General features: G+C 36.5%; 1 protein-coding gene across 1 annotated transcript in view; it reads left to right on the forward strand.

Moving 5' to 3' along the window:
- The window catches only part of PIEZO2 (piezo type mechanosensitive ion channel component 2), a 150,372-nt gene that overhangs the window by 80,950 nt on the left and 47,551 nt on the right, over positions 1-21,871 (forward strand). The window contains exons 5-11 of the mRNA XM_053466029.1: positions 6,803-6,965; positions 11,060-11,270; positions 12,424-12,637; positions 14,407-14,569; positions 18,039-18,167; positions 20,679-20,717; positions 21,484-21,622. Of these exons, the coding sequence (XP_053322004.1) occupies positions 6,803-6,965; positions 11,060-11,270; positions 12,424-12,637; positions 14,407-14,569; positions 18,039-18,167; positions 20,679-20,717; positions 21,484-21,622 (1,058 nt within the window). The remainder of the gene's footprint in view (positions 1-6,802; positions 6,966-11,059; positions 11,271-12,423; positions 12,638-14,406; positions 14,570-18,038; positions 18,168-20,678; positions 20,718-21,483; positions 21,623-21,871) is intronic.

Raw genomic sequence — 21,871 nt, forward strand, 5'->3', positions numbered from 1 at the left:
TAATCATAATTTCCCCATAAGTGTTTTACAGTGATGGATAATAACAACTGAAAGTCTGGCCTTTATCACTTGAAGGATTATTTATCACACATGTGCCAGTGAAAATATTTTTTCGCCATTAGCAGTTCAAATGAACTCAGCAGAGAAACTGCCAAGGGAAACATAACTGGCAGCCCTTGAAAAACCCATAGTAAGCTGAAATCAACGTGGCCCTACTTTAGATGGTGTGGAGAATGGTCTAAGCCAAAAGCATGTTATCTCAGACCACAGATGCTCCATATTTTCTTCTGAGTGTATGAGGACATGATTGTGTTTCCATTATTTATTCACCACAACAAGAATCTATATTATAGTGTAGAATATAATGTGTTACCTGAATACAGGCTTGTTCCTATATTAAAAGCTTAGGGAAATTGTTTACCAAAGTTTACCTCTTTGGGACCAAAATCTTCTTTCCTCCCTTGATTTTCTCAGAGTTAAGAATGTATGAGCATATCAGTCTACGGCTGTAAACGTTACAATACTGCAGATAATGCAGTTATAAATGAAATTAAATTAATAAAATATATTTTTCTTCTATTTATCATTCCCTATTTCATAACTAGCTATCAGTAAGGCAAAAGGTAACATAGATGATATCAGTGAAGACCTGTCCACTACTAAAACATAAATATCCAATTGTTGGCTGTTTTAAATGTCGGGATGGATGGGATCAGTCATGTCAATGTTGTTTATTGTGTTATTTTACTAAGCTATTGATTCAAGAGAAGCATTACGGGGGTTATGTGTAAAAAGTACAAAGTTTACAAAGTCTTAAAACTGTAGCAACTATTATAAATTATTACATTTAAATTACATTGCATTAATAGAGCGCCAACTGAGTCCATTGTGCTATAACGAGGGGAAAAGGCCACATTAAATATATGCGTTAAGAAGCATAAGGCGTATTTGTATAGGAGTGGACGAAGTTACATTTTATTAGGAATGGTTCAGTTAGCAGGAACATCACATTGGTTGCTAATGATTTTTTATATGTAATCTCCTATGTTTAATGGCTAAGCAAGTGCAGGCGCCCTGTCTTGCAAATTAACGTCAATGACATATCTAAATCCGGCCATAAAGAAAAAGAGACAAATAAGGCTTGATGCCAGTGCCTGCATTCACTCAGTGGTCAGGAGGTTCGGAGGCAGTGGCCAGGTAAATAAACAAGCACTATTTGACATTTTTCTTCACTGGTCCCTGCAAACGTATTTTGGGCATGGCCGGCCATGAATGAATAAGAAGGAACAAACCAGAGGCAGTATTTGTTAAGGCAAACCTGAAAATGTGGCGAAAAGTGTTTCTACAGTATTTCCATTGCTCTAAATTTTCTTCTTTTCATCAGAATTGCTCCAGTGTTTGCATTAAGAGTATGCCACATCACTTATGGCGTGCTATGTTTTTATGCTTAGCATAAAATTAAAACTGCATATAAATGCATGCATAACTTCCCAACTGTCCCATTTTCCAAAGGACAGTAGTGATTTTAGGGCACTGTCTTTTTTGTGGCCAGTGGGGATTGTGAGCCAGTTAAGGAGATCAAAATATCATCCCTAACTGGCGCCAGTTAGTAATATTGAGGTCTGTGCTTGGGTATTAACAAGTATTAACTAACTAATAACAAGAGACCACATCAAGGAGGCAATTACAGGTCTAAAAAGGTTTTAAATGTGTTCAGTGTTGCATGAATTAAAATAAATTTTACTGCATGCAGTTTTGTTTTTTTGCTATTGGTATAAAGGTAGCAAATCATATGTACACTGAGCAGCCGTAGCATTATGACCACTTGCCTAATATTGTGTAGGTCCCCCTTTTTGCCACCATAACAGACCTGACCCGTCAAGGCATGGACTCCACTAGACCTCTGAAGGTGTGCTTTGGTATCTGGCACCAATATGTTAGCAGCAGATCCTCCAAGTCCTGTAAAGGTGGGGTCCAACCTGTAAGTCCTGTAGTCCTGGGTCTCCATGGATGCATCCTGGTGCCAGGTAAGCAACCCGGCCATCCATGTGATGTAAAAGAAAATGTGGTTCATCAGACCAGGCCACCTTGTTCCATTACTCCGTGGTCCAGTTGTTATGCTCATGTGCCCACTGTAGGCACAGTGGACAGGGGTCAGCATGGGCACCCTGACTGGTCTGCAACTTCGCAGCCCCATACGCAACAAACTGCGTATAGTCTGTTCTGACACCTTCCTATCAGAACCAGCATTAACTTTTTCAGCAATTTGAGCTACAGTCTGTTAGATTTGACCACATGGGCCAGAGATTGCCCCCCACGTGCATCATTGAGCCTTGGCCGCCCATGACACTCTGTCCGGTTCACTGCTTTTCCTTCCTTGGCACCCACTGACATGTGCCATGATAATAAGATTATCAGTGTTATTCACTTTACCTGTCAGTGGTCATAATGTTATGGCTGATCAGTGTATGCTAGCTGAACACTATGATTTGCTGGCACTACTCCCTGATATTAGTGGGAGCTCAGGTTCCCTTCACTTCAGAAGTGCGAGGCTATATAGATAAACAATGTAATTCAGGCAGGTGGCTATGTTCAGATTCCGTTGGATGAAACATCAGCTGCTGATGCCAGTGTCAATGGCTGATCCTAACATATTCTACATTTTCGTTAAATGGTTAACATCTTTGCAGTAAAGAATAAGCTATCAGACTTCAGCTGTACTGGCTAAACTAGGGTGTGGGTCCATCCTTGTTATATTTAGATTTAGTATCATATATTTTCTTCACCACTAATATTAGTTTTGACTGATGTTAATGTATGTAATGTAACATTTGCAACAGCGTTGACATGAATGAAAGGACTATAATGAATGAATGACACATGGTGACACAAAAATCATTTCTATTTCTTTTTTTAAACCATTTTGTGCTCAATCAAGGAGACAGTTTTGCTGTTACTGTGTTTTTTTCTGTTTATATTTACTGAGTTGCTCATTCCTCTGGTCTAGACATATTGGCTGCTGCTATTGTTTTTGACCCCGGCTATATCTGGCTATGAGTGCTCTTGAACCTGTGGCCATGTCTACCGTACTACTGCTAACCATATACTTGTTGCTGCAACACCTGTCGGTAGGCCTATCTTGTTGCTCCCAATACCTCCTTAGACCTAAGAAATGGGTGCGTGGTAGGCAGCAAACTCCTAGCAGCAGCTGTGTGTGGAGACTCATCCAAAGGAGAAAGGGGGCTGCCGTAGGTGAATACCCCACCATTAGCGCCAGGGACCTAGTCTTAAGGCCCTTTAGAGTTTTAAACTAATCTTTACATCCAGTTTAGGGATGCAATGTCTGTAAGACAATCACACTCTTTTTAAACATTCAGCCTGACGGCTAGGTCAGCCTAGTGTCTCGATGATTAAGCTGCTCTATACATATTTGCAGACAATACTCACTAAGCGGTCCTGTCACAAACACATTATAAGGCGCATAGAAAGGAACCAGTTACCTTGAAAGTCCTTGTTACTCTACAACACCTGGTGGCTGTGTCTGGTACTGCAAGTAAAACACACATGAACACATTAAGTCACAGAAAAAATGTAAACGCAGAGCAAAACAGGGGATAATTGCCCAAATATCGCCTTGATAGCCCTTCCCTAATCATACCAATCTGCTATCCTACTCTCAATGTTTTAAATTCCTAATTTGTAAATGTACACATTATTAAAAGAAAAAAACAGTTTTCTCAACAACTTCTATCAATCGAGCTTAGACACTGAAATCTTTACTTAAAATGATCGCACTTCCTAAGCATACAGCACCAAGTTTATACTCCAAATATATTTGTACCTTGCAGAATTCCTTTCATCAGAAAACTGCAAGTGGCAAATATATAAAAGTGAATATGTAACAGTCTAAATACTCATGATTGTGTCTCACCCGTCCCTTACTCAGTGTGAGATATCCTGCTTTTACCGGATAGCCTGGGCAACTAATTAAAACAGTATTGTCATAAAATAAAACTGTCTATATATATATACCGTATATATATATATATATATATATATATATATATATATATATATATATATATATATATATAAATCCGGAATGGGCATAATCAAAAACCCAAGATATATGTGTTTTGACAATACAGAAATGTGTTTTAATAATTTAAAATTACATGGAGAAAAATCTACCTGACTCATTGCCCATATTTTAGCTGACAAATATTTGAGGAGCCAATTCTGCACAAAAACATTTGGTTGTCAAACACAAGTTTGTGGGAGGAACAAAATGCATTCATGTTTAGTCTGAGAAGTACACAAAGTTCTTATTGCTAAACCAAGGCTAAAAGAAAGCATCTATGTCTGGATGGGCAACACAAAGAAAGCACTGATGGGAAGTGCAATTACATTACTCTACATTCTTTTCAGCCAGTAACTGGTACGAACATTTTACATCTCCGCGCCTTGTAGTCTGAAGTGAAAGGTTGATTGACTTGCCTTCCCGAGACACATTGCAGGATACTGTTTTTGTTAAATATACTTAGAAATGTGTCTAAGATGCCACCTTATAAATATGCCTCCTGTAATGCAGCGCAGCTTAACTATAAAAAGCAAGACACTGCCAAACGGCAGAAATCACTAGCCCAATCTTGTGTTTGCTTAATGCAGAGTTGTCTATCTGGTGGCAAATGATCCATATTGGGCTAAGCTAATGAGATGAGGCTGGTGATAATGGCTTCTGACACTTTTCTTTTGTAATTGTTTTTATAATTATCTATACTATATCTATCTATATATACAGCTGCTTATCTATTTAGCTTATAAAATGCTATCATATACAAACATGGCTATGTCTTAGAGCAAGTCATTGCCCATAAATGACTTATTTTCTATTTATTGAAATGAATATCCTCATTTTTCTTTTTGTTAATATGTTTTGAATTTTGTTGCATAAATAAACCAGTTTCAGCAATGATTCGTGTCTTGGTATTTAAGGCAAAGACTCGTCAGCCACTTCTTAGTAATAGATATTTACTTATAGCTATAAAAGTAATAGAATGTTGTACCTTGAGACAACATTTACTTGGTTATTTTTGTTTTATGTAGTGGTTTTGATTGCATTTTGTACAATGACTCAGAAATATAACATGCAAAATTTATGGCTTCTCATAAAATTAAATTTATTCATAGAGTTTTTTTTCTTGAAATGAGCTTTTGTGGACCACTGTTCTAGTGTTTCTGGACAGTTACTGTGAACGTTTTGTTATAATCAACCATGAATGATCAACTTTTATATTACGCATACATATTTTTATAATTGACAAACATTTTCTAGGAGCTTCTAGCCTCAGACAGCATTTACTGGGTGGGTAATAGATGAAAAGGGGTTAGGAAGTGGTCGTGGTCACATCTCATTCACCTGCCTGGAGAAAGAAGAAACTGACTCGGAGACCCAATGAAGTAGGTCTTTCCCGGAATGCTCAGGTAGAAATATATATTTCTACATAAACATACATACACATAATCAGTCTTTTTTATTATTATCATTATTACTTTTTCGTCACTTGTTGCATTTACTAAATTATGCAAATAACTAAATGAAAATTAATATATTATAGTGGTAACATTGGTGGAAATCTGGCAGAATGGGTTTGATGACATTCATTTTCTTTCTTTTGGCTCCCAAAGTATAGGAGATATTTAGGTAAAGGAGATATTTAGGTGCATGCCTGGTGGAAAGAATTCTCACATAAATGTATATATGTTTTTTTTAATCAGTTTGGCCATACCTGACCATGGAAATTGATTTAGTGGTATAAGTAGTGGGATAGTAGGGGAGTTGTGAGGGGAGTTGGCATGGTCTAACACCGATCCCCTGTCCAGAAAAAATAATTCGACCAGGAGACCTGGAAAGAAGGGCTTTACACAGAGACTCTTAGTCAAACCCTAAGAGTTCCCAGGTATGGTCCTGGGAAGTTCCCAGGTATGGTGTTATCTGCTTGAAGATGATAAAGTTAATTAGTTCAGCCGAAGGACAAATGTTTTTTCATCTACAATTTGGAAGAATCTAGTTATTTAAATTTGGTAAACATGCTTAACATTTTTAAGCTGCTGGATAGGTAAGTCAAACTTGTCTAAATTTCTAACAAAGACAGTAGTTCATCACAAATTCTTCACTGCATCATCTCTAGTTTAAAACAATTGGCTAGAGGCTTACTTAAGAGTGTATAAAACTAAATGTTTGGACAGGGAGAATGTGTAATTTCCTTACTTGTGTTCTCATCACAGCCTGAGGATGTACGGTATCACTCAAGCACCTACACATATCCTGGTCTGCATTCTCATGCTGGCTGCCAAATGCATTAGAGGAAATGATGAAAGATGACATTTGCACTTTACTACATTAACATCAACTTTAAAAAAATAAAAAAAACTACAAACCTACAAGTACAAAGGTTTTTTACTTATAATTTTAGACAGAATGGATATTCTTTCTGCATAGTGAATAGTTTGTGTTTTTGTTTTTTTTTTTTACATTGGTGTGGCTATTTTGATGATATCCAGATTTAAAAAAAAAAGCAAGAGCTGGTTTAATTAAGATCAGCTGAGATCTGTGGCAAAAGATGGCAGAAGATTTCCCTGTTCTCTAATGTGTAATGTGCTCTCCCTTTGTAATTCAGTGATTTGTGATTGACTACACATGTTTATATAGTATGTAAACGGTTAAATTCTGTTATCATGCACGTTGCTTACTGCTGTAGTGTATTAAGTGTCCTTACACTATCATTCTTTCTATTCACAGTGTGAAGGGGTCAGATGCTGGCAATGGAATTCGAGTGTTTGCTCCCGACATTGGCGTGTTTATTGCCAGCTTGGCTTCATGGATATTTTGTAGGAAACTTGTTTTCAAAACGGTTACTGAAGATGATGCGCAATACAACACAGAGTTTGTAAATGAAGAAATGGTAAGTACCATAAAATCTCAACTATGTATAATATTACCCTAAATGTTTAGGAACAAATAAGTGCATGTGTGTAATGTGCATCCACAACTCCAGCTTCACATACACCCATTTGAATTTACAATTACAACTCACACTCACATATACTGACACTTATACATGTACACACTCACATATGTAAACTCGCACCATGCATCTCACACACATCTACATTAAGGACCCCCTCCCAGCCTACCTACTTTTAGAGGCTCACAAGGAGGCTCTTCCTTCGTGGTCCAGCAGCTGGTGACAGGTCTGGCGTGAGCGCAGGAAATAAGGTTAAATCTCTGTGCTCACACTCGATCAGCGTGCTGAGACTGAGGGAACACTGATGGAGAGGACTTTGCTTGACTCCAGAAAAGTGGTACAATTTTTCGTATTATACGGTATATGATACATAATGATCAGCATTATGAGGAAGCTCATTGTACGTGGAAGTCTGGTGTGTTTAAAAATCCAAGGCATTAGTGAATGGTGAAAATGGTGCTGATCAACAGGTTATCTCAGATGTTGGATCAGTTTGCCAACATGCAAAATGTCACAGGCCCCACACCAGTCAACCAAATAAATCATTATATTATAAAGTTTATCTGAGCTATAACCCACCAAGCAGATCCACCAAGAAGTGGGAAAGGGCTAGTGTAATTAGAAAAATATACTTACTCCTAGATTCTATTTCTTTGGTATAATTACAGCATAAAATGCCCATTTTATGTGTGTCTACTCTGTGTAGTGTCACCTACGTGGGATTTGTGTATACTCTAAACTTACTTGCAACAACACACATTTGATTTATTATTTAGTTTGGTAATTATGGGGAAACATTGTGGAAAGGGTATCTTTTGTTTGCATTTACATCGTTATATCAGGATGTGATGCACAGTTTGTGTCATTAATTTAAGAATTGCTTAACCTGTCCTGAAAAAATACAAGAGGTTTTCATCCCTGGCATTAAGCAAAAGGCAAGAACTTACGAATTTCCAGTTCTGTATTTTGAGGAGAGACCTAAAGTTTCTCTCACATAAGCATAAATGTAGATATTTGGTATTAAATCCAGTTCTCAAGGCAGGCACACAGCATCTATAGGCATAGGACCAATATCATGCCTTATCCATGAATTATAAACAGGATGACCAGGGCCATGGATATTAGTCTTATTACGGTATTGTCTTCTGTAAAAGATGTATTATAATTTGTGCTATAACACTTGTTATTGGTGGATATGTGCATGCAAGCAGAAACACAGCATGAGTATGGTGGACACATGTGATGCATATACCCCCAGACTGATGACCCCATTTTAATGGTATGTATATATCACGCTGCATAAACCTCAGTTTGTATAAAATAATAGCTGTTTTATTTTCAATAGCAGCTGTGAAATTAACTTTCTTCGAGATCTATATCATATGGTCTATATTACACTTTCCACTTCTGGGATATTTTCCAGCTAAATTCACCTGCTTTACATTTCAAAATCCTAATAAAAAGTGCCTCCAGACAAGTCAGCTCTAAGGATACAACCAATGGAGAACTAATGATTTGGACACCGGCCTGGCATCTGGCAAACTATTTTAATTCGTAAAAAGCTGCATATTAAAAATACTCTTTTCTGGTGTGAAATGTAATTATAAATGATGTTTCCTCTTCTAAATCCCTTCTGAATTTTAATGGTTGCATTCATTATAAACTTTTAGCAAACCAGCAGGCCGATGAAATATTCTAAACATTTTGGTAAATGCATTGATTCAGAAAAACAAAAAACTATTTTTTTTTTCATTTTTATAAATAAATTAAATAAAACCTTAAAAGTAAATATAAATACTGATGACATGCAAAATAACTGTTCATGATGTCACATATTATGCAAAAAAAACAAAATCCCCACACTTTAACTTCACAAATGTTTCATAGGTTTTTTTTTTTTTTAAAAAACCCCAAAACTTATTTTTCATCTTTGAATTATTATTTACATTAAGAATAGATTTTGAGAATATGGAATAATGGAAAGAATTGGCACAAGAGTGGTAAAATGTTGCCACACAGTTACTCCTTCTACCTCTTTTAATCTGAGCTGAGGTGTTATACTTGGTTATTGGGTAATTTATATTATGGCACCACTTCCACCTCCTTGGTTTATATATTTTTACATATTCAAATCCATTGTACTCCTTTTCTAAAATATTGTTCTACAATCATATTTATAAATATTCTTGTGAATCTTCAGTTTCATCCACAAATTTCCTTTCTGACAATGTTTGTCATATTATGTTGCCCTAATAAATTAGTAGGTTAAGGGCATTCAAATAACTAACATCAGGGAAAATTAGATTAGTATATGTGTGAGAAAAAAAACAGTAGGACATTAAATTGGTGAGAAAGGCCCTGCCTGTCACCTTCTAGTTCTTGTGCCAAGTTTTAGAATGTTCTTATCTTCTGTCAATACAATGAACACGGTGAGTCACTCGCTATTATCTGGATATCAGCATTCCTAGCTTCCAGTATTTAGTAGTTTGCCTTTTTAACATTTTGACTCAATCAGCTAAAATACAGTACTTATGACCAAAGCAAAAAACAGAACACATAACTAACATAACATAACATACAAAAAAGAATATATTACATAAGTAGTAATGTAACATAAGTAAAACACTACTAACATTGGGTGGACAGTTAGGAATTTCTGTCCTGTTCCAGTGAAGGTCCAGGCGAAAAAAAGATATGGCCCTTCACCTGGGTATAACACCCGTTTCTTGCTACAGTGTCCATCTTCGCCCCAAGCAAGATCTTAAGTACAGGCCCTGGGGGGGTCCGGGGGGGGTCATTACCTTGTTAGACATTGTAACCACCTCAACAGTTAACTTTGTTAAAGTGGTTAAAATGACTGATTATACTTTCTTATACTTTACAAACTGCCAGAAAAGAATGCAAACATAACACCCAAGGATTACCCGTGTAATTTGGACTTGACAACACTTGCACACTTTGCATTGGAGTTGGGCTCAGGGACAGAGTATGTTGTTAGTGTGGACTTTGAAAGAAATGATTACATTTCCATGCTTTGCTCTGTATACAGTATCTGGTGATATCGTTAAAAGCCAAATGTTAACAAAATAATCCAGTGGTGACTAATAGCTTTCCTGGACTCACTCTGGCTAGTAGCAGTAACAGCTGCTGTGCAGGCATTGCTGTTTTCCTGCCTGGGATTTATCGCAGATTTGACATTTACAGTCAATTATTAGTTTAACTACTTCTTTGCCAGTAAAGCTGACCTGCTGGTCCCAAGGATTTTACTGCAATAGGTAGGAGAGATGGTCAGCATGGAAACAGTAATACAAATGTAAATTTATTGTAAAATATGACATTTATCATTCCCTTGAGATGAGACGCATCCTAGTCGTGAAAAGCTATTTGCATTCATCAGGGTAATGATCAAGAAAGGGGTAATATATTTTTCATTAAATCCAACAGCTCCATGCCCTCAGCAATGGTGACAGCGGACCACTGGTGGGAGTTCTTGCCAACTTAGTAATAGCTGTAAATCTCTTCAGGGTTTTTCAGCTGAGTAAAGGCTATTAGCATGTTCGTAACCTTCCATGCTAACAGCTTTTCCAGTATAGTCCTGTACCTCCATATCTTTGCCTATCCTGGTCCATAACTCTACTATAGGGACTTCATATAATTGTTCAGTGCCAGTGTTGCACAACAGATGTGTGTCCACAGCAATGGCCCACAGGTTATGTGTATTAAAGATGGTGGACGTCAATTGATGTATTGACATGTGGTTGCACTGGCTGGGTCCAAGTAGCTTCATGTTCAGGTAATGTGTGTCCTGTTTTGTTGGGTAGGGTGCCCATGTATGCATTGTTTCAAGTGGTGTGCATGGTTTTGTATGTTCAGTTTAGGACTATGTCCACGATTGTAGACCTAGTTTGTTTCTGTCTGAAAAACACACCTCATAATGTATTCTTTTAGAGTAGCTAATACGTAGCAGTGCCCAATAAATCGCTCTAAAACATTATTTCCAATGCAGGCACCTTCATTTTTATTTTTATTAGGCTGAAGCAGGAAAGATGGAGATGGATGATGAATTAATGTATGGGGAAGACCTTGATGGAGAATATGATGGGATTGAAGGGGACGAGGAAAGTGCAAAAATGAAGCTTCTTCGCAAGATTGCCTCACTTGCTTCAAGACTTAAAGAGATTATTGGCAACATTATAACCACCGCAGGAAAAGTAGTTATTACAATTTTACTTGGTATAACAGGTAGGTATCATATGAAGTAACTTTCTCCAATTAAGTCTGTATTGTATCCACCAGTGTTTATTCTAAAGTGTATCAGTACATGTTAAAGGGAATTCCACCAGTGTTTATTCTAAAGTGTATCAGTACATGTCAAAGGGAATTCAACCAGTGTTTATTCTAAAGTGTATCAGTACATGTTAAAGGGAATTCCACCAATGTTTATTCTAAAGTGTATCAGTACATGTTAAAGGGAATTCCACCAATGTTTATTCTAAAGTGCTTTACACTCATAACTTAATTCATAACTTCTATAGCCAAGACCTAGCCATCCATCCTTATGAATATCTACTGCCGCTGCTATCAACTTCAAAGTATGTTTCCAAAGTTACAATTATGATTAGTGAATTCATCCTATTACAATATTCTGAAGGCTAGTTATTCAACTAAACAATCTATAATTTGTATAACAATGTTGTGGATTTATTTGGAGAGCTCATCCGTCTTTCTGTGTAATATTATTGAGATGTATTGGGTTCTTTTTGGATATAATTCTCATTATATAAAGACTGGCAAACACGCTAAAATGTTCAGTTTAAATCAATTCAATTCTGACAATGTGTTTCAAGCTTTAGAGTCAAGTTCATTGCTGAATAGCTTTTTGTTGTCTATGAAACTTGGCAAGAATGATCAAAACTCAGCAGCTAACTTTAATTTGAAAGAATAGACAACTGGTATTTACCAACAATGTTGGCTGTTGGAACAGGCATGAGGTTGCTCGGTTTTGCTTGAACATAGAATGTGATGGCAGATAAGAACCACTCAGCCCCCTCTAATCTGCCTGCTGTAAAGACCTGAAACCTTGTTCGGTCATTGATTTTGTCTTGTTTTCAGTCTAACTGTATACCTACATGCATGTTTAAATGTGAAATTTGTTATTTTATAGAATTTAAGAGAATTAGCCAGTTTCTGCTTTACAATTATCCTTCTAATCTGCCCAGAAAACAATTCAACAATTAGCTAAAGTACATAGTAAATATAATTAATATATCCCTTTGCCAGTGTTAAAAAATAAAGTTGAGTTATCTTTAGGAATTTTCACTTTAGATAACTAATTTATAGAACTACAATCATATAAGATTCCGTGAATAAATGTGTTTTCTTTTTTTTTTCCTAGGCATGATGCTGCCTTCCCTGACCTCAGCTGTTTATTTCTTTGTATTTTTGGGTCTATGCACATGGTGGTCCTGTTGCCGAGTATTTGATCCGCTGATATTCAGCTGTCTATGTGTATTAATGGCCATATTTAGTGCAGGGCACTTGATCGGACTTTATCTATACCAATTGCAGTTTTTTCAAGAGATTATTCCACCAGACGATTTCTATGCCAGGTAAGTGCTAGCGATGAATAGTATGAGGGCGTGGACATTTACGAAATGCAACTTTTTAACTCTGAGCCATATTTTAAAAATTTCCTTTTTTTTACCTTTTCATTCAGAATTAAAAACATCAACGTCAAATAAATAATCACAATTTTATCTTTAGATTTATTTGCTTTCAGAAGATATAAATGAAATTAAACTTGATATGTCCCAATACCATCATAATAATAAAAGAATAAATGAAGGTTTATAAATATGCAACCAAATTTTAGCATATAAAAAAATAACAATTTCAATATTAGACAAGATAATGAATATTCCATATCCCCAAAGACAAGGCCATAACTATAAATAAATATATAGATATAAAGTATCTTTGAACTTTTAGTGATACATGCAATAATAAATGTTACACACCTTTGCTATGTCCTAAGATTCTTACTGGTTCATATTACCTGTGACTCAGAAATCAAGCTAGAAAGATAGCTTTTGGCCCAAAAAAAGCCAACCACCTTGGCAACTTAATTTATATGACAGATAGCTGTGTATATATATAACAATGACACAGAATTTTGGAGGGTTAAACAATCTGTTTTTGAAATCAATAAGTTAAAAAATGAGTATGAGAGCTTCTGTGAGGTTATTTCAGAGATCACTTATAACCTCTGGAACAACTTTGTGATTGCAACCTTCATCAGTCCTCTATTGGATGGTTTTCATTTTACTTGTCTTTGATGTTGCTAGAACAAGGACCACAGGTATTGTTATGGTTCTAGATTAGGGCGTATGAAGCACAAATTCTTCCAGATGAAAGCCAAAGTATGTGAAACTGAACATTGTCATTTAGTGTTTCTTAACATTTTAAACATGTTTATTAAATATTCCCTGTAGACTGTAAAGGCAACATGGATTATAGAAATTTCATGTTTTTCTAGCGCATTTCAAATCCTTAACATGTTTCTCGTTTTCATCCTGTGATCACTACCTAAAATTCAAGTAAGCTTAAGAAAAATTATATATATATATATATATATATATATATATATATATATAGTGATGGAACGTTAATTAATTTAATGTAATTGTGTGGTTTGCTTAACCGCACCCCAATCTGACTTCCCATTAGCTGGTAGTAATTTGTTAACTTCCTGGTCTTGGCTCATTCTTTGAAGCGAGGCCATTTATCACATGAATGCTTTTCTTTCTCCTGTGTTTTTCTATGTAACGTTCAAATTGTCAATTGTCTTTCTTGAAATGTACTCTAGCCCTGTTAAAAACACATAGAAAAGACTGCTGGACTACTTTGGCTCTATCCTATTGATTAACAGTAGAGACGGGCTGAGCACACCAGACAGTCAATGCAATATTCTGTTTTTTTAATGGAAGACGCATTAATCCGTGTTTCATAGTTACAATGTTATATAGTGCCATTTAACCAATAACTGTTAGCTGGTCTTGTTTTTGATGACAGGTAGCTTTGTCTCTAAATAATTCATTTATTTGTGGAGGATACTCCCAAAAGTAATTTCCCATATACTTTGGGGAGGCATAGTCTTAAATTCCAGACCTTCAATGTTCACAAACAGACCAGCATTTGCAGAGATGCCTTAAAACCAGACAACTTAATAGAAATCACCGCAACATTCAGAAGGTTTTCATTGTGGCTTCAACAATCCTTTACCCTTTATAAAATATTATTTTTTCTCAATATAATTGTTAAGTTGACCAATACTGTGTATACATCATTGTATAAGTTAGCTTCTTTTCCTCCTTAACAGGTTATTTGGTGTCACGTCATTAGTTCAAACAAACTGCTCCAGCACATGGAAGTTCATAGCAAACCCCAGTTTGAGATGGTACCATCACACCAACCCTGTTATGCTGTTAATATTATATTATACACTGGCCACCCTCATTCGTCTCTGGCTGCAGGAACCTGTCGTAAGTGTAATATTATTGTTAATTATTTATTTTCTATTGATTTCTTGAACTGGATTGGATGTTGTTACTCTTATGAAAACACATTAAAGAAACCACTTAAATACGGCTGTATAAAGATCTTAATGGCCCTATTTGTTTTCAGACGAACTTGGCGCTGTAAGTCAGTTAGCATTTTCACTTTGCCATTGATCTTTATTGATTATTGAGTTGCTCTGTCCTTGCAAAAACTAATCTTTTGCATCCTGTGCATTAAGGTGGCTTATCTATTCACGTACATAACTGCCTTAACAAGTTGAACGTCTGATAAGCAGAATAAAGATGTGTATAGTGCTAGAAATCTCTTGTGCCTATAGATGGTGATTGGTCTTCATCTCTTGTAGGTACTTATTTTCCTAGCCTTGCAGAGCTAGTGGATTGGCAAATTTTGGTACATTAACTAAGGAGCATTGCTCATTATTATAAAAATAGCATTACAGTAAACCATCAAACCATGAAATGGATCCTTTACTAGCCATAAATAAGGGACATGCCAGATACATAAGAAAGACATAGCGCTGTACTGTGTTAGCCATAGAAAGAGAAAAGGCAAATGTGTTAAAGATCATACCTTTATTGGCTAACTGATGTATACTGGATGGCAAGCTTTCAAGACTCTCTAGATCTCTTCTTGAGGCACATTATACATTTGAAGCAGAAATAGCTCATATATTTATACAGTAACATACAGGTGCAGAGATTGTGAGTCGAGATTCCTGTAGTGATGTTAAAAGGAAATACAGATGTGCTGTTACTGTGTTGGCGTGAAATGTAGCATTTGGCCCCAGCAGTGTCTCTTGGTGTTGTAGACTTTCCCAAACTATACGTCTATGTTTAAGTTTGATTTTGTGGATAGTGCGACATCAGTTCTTTATCACGGATTAAGCGTGTCAAATTTTGTCATGAGTTGGTAGTCTCTTGTCTTCCTTTCTCTTTGTGTCTGGAAACTCTCCATTAATATGGTGACCCTCAGATCTTTGAGGCTGTGTCCATTTTGGCAGAAGTGTCCGACATGTATATCTGTCCCTTTTTTATTCACGTTATGTCTATGTGAATTCATCTGCCTTCTTAGGATCTGGCCTGTTTCACCTTCATATAATTGGGGCAGGAATCACACATTATGAGGTATACCACACTGGATGACTTGCACAAGAAGATACCATTAGCGTCATGGTGTACGCCTGTATGTGGTATTGGTACAGTGACTGTGGTACTGTATATATGGGTGTGCAGGTTTCACATCTTCTCCAGTAACAGGGAGAAGTGTAGTTTAGGGATCTCCTTAGTACCAGTTGTTTTAGGTTTGGGGTTGTTTGTAACAGAGCAGAACCCAATGTAAATGTCTGAGCAAGTTCTGCTTCAAATGTATAATATGCCTATAAGTAAACTGGATATAGTAGCAAGGTAAGTTACATAATTAGTGGTATTAGCATAACACCACTGTTCACTAAATATAGCCAGTATTAGTTTTAAGAACTTTCAGAGATTTTACATATGTATTTTGCACATGGGCATACATGGGAACTTTCTGGCACCGGCTACCCCCTGTGGCATGCGGGATGCGGGTAGGAGGCCCCGCTGACATCGGTGGGCATTCTTGCTGATATCAGTGGGTGGTCCTGCTGATGTCAGTGGGTGGTCCTGCTGATGTCAGTGGGTGGTCCTGCTGATGTCAGTGGGTGGTCCTGCTGATGTCAGTGGGTGGTCCTGCTGATGTCAGTGGGTGGTCCTGCTGATGTCAGTGGGTGGTCCTGCTGATGTCGTTGGACACACGCTTTTGTCGATGGGGAAGTAGGCAGGGAGTGCAGCATGCTGGAAAACCACTGCAGACTTTCCCCGTGATGACCCGGAGAAGAAGCGCTTCACACCGAGTCTCCAGGCTAAACCCAAAGAGTTCCCAGATATGCACATGGAGTTTTCTCTTGATGATGCTCAACTTTCATGCAAACTCCCTCTTTAGAAACCACACAGCAACATGTATGCTAAATACAATAGCTTTCACTGTGCGTGGTGAGCGATCTTGATCTGCAGTATAATAAAGGGATGGGTTAATAAGTGCATTTGACATTATGATCAAGGACTATAGGCATGAATACAATAGGAAGAGAGGTCCCTCTTCCACAGAGCATACAGTGTATGTGAAATTTCAGCCCTCTTCTCTCTGTGGTAGGAACAAAAAATAAACATTTATTAATAGGCATACTAGTACTGTCGTTACATAATTTGAGTATATTCGGAGATGATAAAATATAACAGCACAATCTGATCTTGGAGGAAAAAAATGCAAATACATGTTTATCTTAATACTGAAAAAATAGAGCATAGCTCAATTGAAAGCCCAGTTATTTAATTGTGGCCTTTCATAATATTTTTATTGGGCAACATGACAACGCTAACTGTGCATGGACTTTTGCATGAGTCACACTGGAGGTTTTATCATCTGATTCTATGGACATCTGTTTTCATTAACAGTTATGTACAAATTCATCAGCATATTTAGCAGGAACAAATGGGGATTGGCAGGTAGAAAAGTCATGGAATTTCTTACATCTGCTTTATTCTGATATAATAAGAGAAACACAGCCTATAAGCAAACCCATCCCTTTTACTTGAATGTGTCTGTTTTCTGCTGGAGTTCTGAATGAGAAACTGAAGGCTATGATGGAATGCTAAGGATTATTAATTGTCCACCTTGGAAAAGAGTTTTGTAATCCAGGTGGCCTATATTTTTACCTATGTTGCCTCCAATCATTACTAATATAAAATCGGCCATGGCCCCAAAAGATATATTACATTACGTTTATATAGCGCCAGCAGAGTCAAGCATGACACCAAGACAGTGAACTTGGTCTGTCGGTTGGATAGTGGAGTTGTCAACAATAAGACATATGCCAGGAATTGTAGACAGAGCAGATGGGGGTATTACCATAAACTCAGTCATGGAGATGTTGACATTTAGGTAAGTTAGGAGTAAGAAGAGAAGGTGAAAGGTCAGGAGAGGAAATATAGATTAAGGTGTCATCTGCATATAGGTGGTACTGAAAGCCAAAGGAAAATATCAGTCTGAGGGAGCCTGAGGTGGAGAATACAGTCATTAAAGAGGCTCTGCAGCTCAGATGCTGGCGAATTCATTGTCAAATTTAAAGAGAGCTACAGGTTTGCCTATGCTGAGTTTTCTCCAGAGATTCTGATGATACCATCCGAATATCCAAGTCCCCCATCGAAGTGTGGTTTCCAATTCACTGTGCTAGTCAAAACGTAATCAATTAACTGGGAAAATACTTAATTGGTTGCTTCAATGGTATGGAGATGCCCAGAGGTTTAATTATAGAACCACTGCACTTGTAATGGTCTTTGTGGACTTGTTTGAAAACTACAGTAGCACTATAACCATATTGCTTAGCTAATCATAAGGCCATATATTGTTTTTTAGATAAACAATGAAGAAAATGAGGAAAATGAGGAAGAAGAGAAAGAGGATGACTATAATTCAAGACCCATGACTGCGGAGAGAAGGCGTAGTCTGTGGTATGAGAGCCACTACACCACAGATGAAAGAAAAGTAAGGAATAAGCCACATTTTAGCACTTTTATATTCCCTTATACAATTTACTCCTCTTCAGTGGTATACAGATATTTAAATAAACTATTATTATTCTATCACTATATTTACTAAGTCAATTGGTAAATTGTACAATGGTAAGAATATGTCTTGGTTTGAAGACCAAGCCAAGACCAGCAATGTTGCTTTTCAGTTTCAATTGCTCTGTCACACCTTGTAAAGCATCTGCCATGAAAAGTTACAGAATTATATAACCTTCTCTTATTGTAAAGGATAATACATATTTATTTTGACAGACAGGCTCAAATTATTTAGCAATGCTTTGTAGCTCAAATTTAGTTTGTTGTTACAATGTTGAAAGGAAGACTATATACCATCTAAAAATAATTAATTACGTTTTTTATCTACAAGCACAAGCCCAGTTGCATGTTGTTATTTTATTGCTGCAAATATCTTCTTATACTACTACTGTAATTTATAAGCCACCTATGCAACTTATGTCTTTAAATGTGCATGTCTCACGATAATGAGAGTTGTTAAATAACAGAATGCCTTATGTTGCCCTGGGTAGGTTTACCATATCGCTCATTTAAAATAGGGCACCTATGAATTCTACATGTAGCAGTGCAATGAGTTTATAGGAGTCATACACTGGCATAATAATCAAAGGACCATCCTGGAAGAAGAATTATTTTTAGGTGGACAATTTTACCATTAGTCCTATGATTGTTTTTCTATAAATGTACCCATGATATTTTGTCACTGATTTATATATCTCATTTTTTAAATCACATTTCCAAGGTTATTCTCTGGGGGGGGAAATGTCAAGTGGGAAAGAAAATGTTTGTTATGCATAAATTCTTGCTTTTTAATCCCTGCCTAAGTAACTTTTCTTCAGTGTTCCATCATTCATTGGTTTAACCGAAATATACACTATATGACCAAAAGTATGTGGACACTTGACCATCATACCTACATGAGCTTGTTGGACATCCCTTTCCAAAACCATGGTCATAAATATGGAGTTGCTCCACCTTTTGGGGCTATAACAGTCTCAATTCTTCTGGCAAGGCTTTCCACAAGATTTTGTGCCCATTTAGCCAAGAAGTGTATTTATGAGGTCTGTTGAGATCTAGTTCATCCCAAAAGTGTTCAGTGAGGGTTAAGGTTAGTTGTCTGTGCATATTGCTCAAGTTCTTTCACACCAAACTCATCTAACCATGTATTTATGGACCTTGCTTTGTGCATTGGGGCATGTTAATGGTGGAACTTTGTGGCTGAACACATACACATTTTACAAACTTTGGCAAAGGTAGTATGCTATGACAGTATCAGTTTTAAAGTCACTGGGCTCTTCAGTATGAGCCATTCTCCTGCCAATGTTTATCTAAGTAGATGACTGCCTGTGTGGTTGATTTTATACACCTGTTAAAAATGTGGCTGAAACACCTAAACTCGATAATTAGGGGTGTCCCTCCAAACTTTTGGTCATACATGCCTCCTACATAATAATGCAATAATAATACTGTACTAACATGTAGTTTATTACATCTATCCACCTCCCACTGACCATTCGTTTAATAGGCTTAATTGACATAAAAAGGTGTTTTTTTTACATCTAATATTCTACAAGGAGGTATAACAAGCAACATATTTTTCTGGTCATTTCAAAATATTTTTTATGCTTATTGTGAAAAGCTAAACCCATGTGGGTCATTCCACTAACATTTTAGTTACCAATAAATGATGCTTTAATTAATATTTAGGTGTGTAAATTAATATTTCTGGTCAGAAATGAAAACACTTTTTAAAGCCTTATAAAATATTGATATATATAATTAAACAAATCTATTGTTGCTTCTAGGAAAAACATATTTTGGAAGTTACAGAACCCTGTCTTTTTCTTATTAAATGTCTCAACTTGCTGATGTTCTCAGCTTGTTAATTCAGGTGACCCCACATCCAATACAACTGAGAACTATGGAGACATAGTACCATGTGCTAGTTAATTGCATTTAAAGCCTGCTTCTTGCTAAGACTGGGGAAGCAACATGTTACATGTAAAAATATTACAATGTGTTTTCATTTTCAGACATTGGTGTTCCTTTGTAAAATGTGTCCATGATGGTAGCTATTGAAAAACCAAAATGGTCAATATGGAAGCCCTCATTATTTTTTCTGATGTGTTTTTTGGAGTGCATTAGAAAATAGCAATATACCAAAATATGAAAGGCTGTAGTGTAAAGAGTGATGAATTCAGCCTCTTAAAATTGTCAATACAAGGAGTCAATGGGCTTTCATGTACTCAACACATTTGGAAAACTGTGGGAGCTTTCATATAAGCCATATTTATTGTCATGCTGATGTCGCCTTTTTAAGTGTTGTCTTCACTCTGCTTATATATTGTTTCAAGGCATCTACAATATAAAAGCTCGACTGTGAACTGAATCTCGTTCATAGTTCAGTTAGTGCTGTGGCTTCTCTTAATTTTTCTTGCTTTGCTTTTTGCAGCTTCTTTCCATGACCAGGGATGAATACCAGCCATCTGATGTTAGTATGCAACAGTACTTCTTTTCACAATACCCCTTTGCACTTTGATTCAGTAGGTTTGTGATACAAGAATGTTTGTTGGGACTCGTGTGGCCAGATAGATCAATCTAGAGATTAGTAACAAATTAAGACCTTATAAAACAATGTGATTTACAATCCATGGACACCTACTGTCTGATGGCTCTTTTAACCAAGGATGGTTTTTTATAATGCTTTATGTAGACCAACAATTATTTTAATGCAGCCCCATCATATATGTGTTTTTAAGGTCCCTTTTTGAAGATGCCATCTTGTCACCTTATGTAGGTGCCATTTTAGCACATTGCACTTCACCATTTACCATGTTCACCATGTTTTTGGTTCCAAATTAGATAGCCAAGAGTAATAAGAACCTAAATTCAGGTGTGATCACCATTTAAAGATGCTGCTACAGAGTGCTATTTGCATTCTCTAGTATATTAAGCAAATGGATGCATAATCACGTAAAAACATTACAAGCTTTTTTGAGAGATCTGAGTTTGGAAGCTCAGACCTATGTTTTAATTCTCGCATCTATGAGATTCTGGAGAGTACATGGATTCAATTCACTGATTACGCAAGTTATTGAATAAACAAGCTGATGATTCTACATAGAGCAAGTAAACCTACCCTTGACTTAACTTCTTTTGAACTAATTAACTTTGACCAAACAGTTCTGTGATAGGCATGTTTTTTATTTCACACTGGAATTTGATGTGCTTGAATTTTGCCAATTACCATCTGACAGGTTTTGCTCGTAACAGTTAATGGCACACCTGTAGATTACCATACCATTCATGCAGCACTTCCTATGGAGAACGGGCCGACTAAAATCGATATGTACTCTACACCACAATATAAATGGGACCATGCAGAAGAAACCTCAGGTAAGACTGGGTGATCATGTAACATATAAAACCTAGCTTACAGACATCTAGGTCAGAATACCAAAATAGAACTCTGGGACAAGAAAACAAGTGGTGTATGTTATCAGAGAAATCATTTAGAATAACTATTAAACCATAATAACTATTGAACATACATGTTATAATGTACATGACCACATGTAAGGTTAAATGTAAAAGCAGTATGTATAAAAATAAAACATACAGCCATATAATTTTCAGTAGCTAGTG

This window comes from Spea bombifrons, chromosome 5, assembly GCF_027358695.1.
Source record: "Spea bombifrons isolate aSpeBom1 chromosome 5, aSpeBom1.2.pri, whole genome shotgun sequence".
NCBI classification, from domain to species: Eukaryota; Metazoa; Chordata; class Amphibia; order Anura; family Pelobatidae; genus Spea; species Spea bombifrons.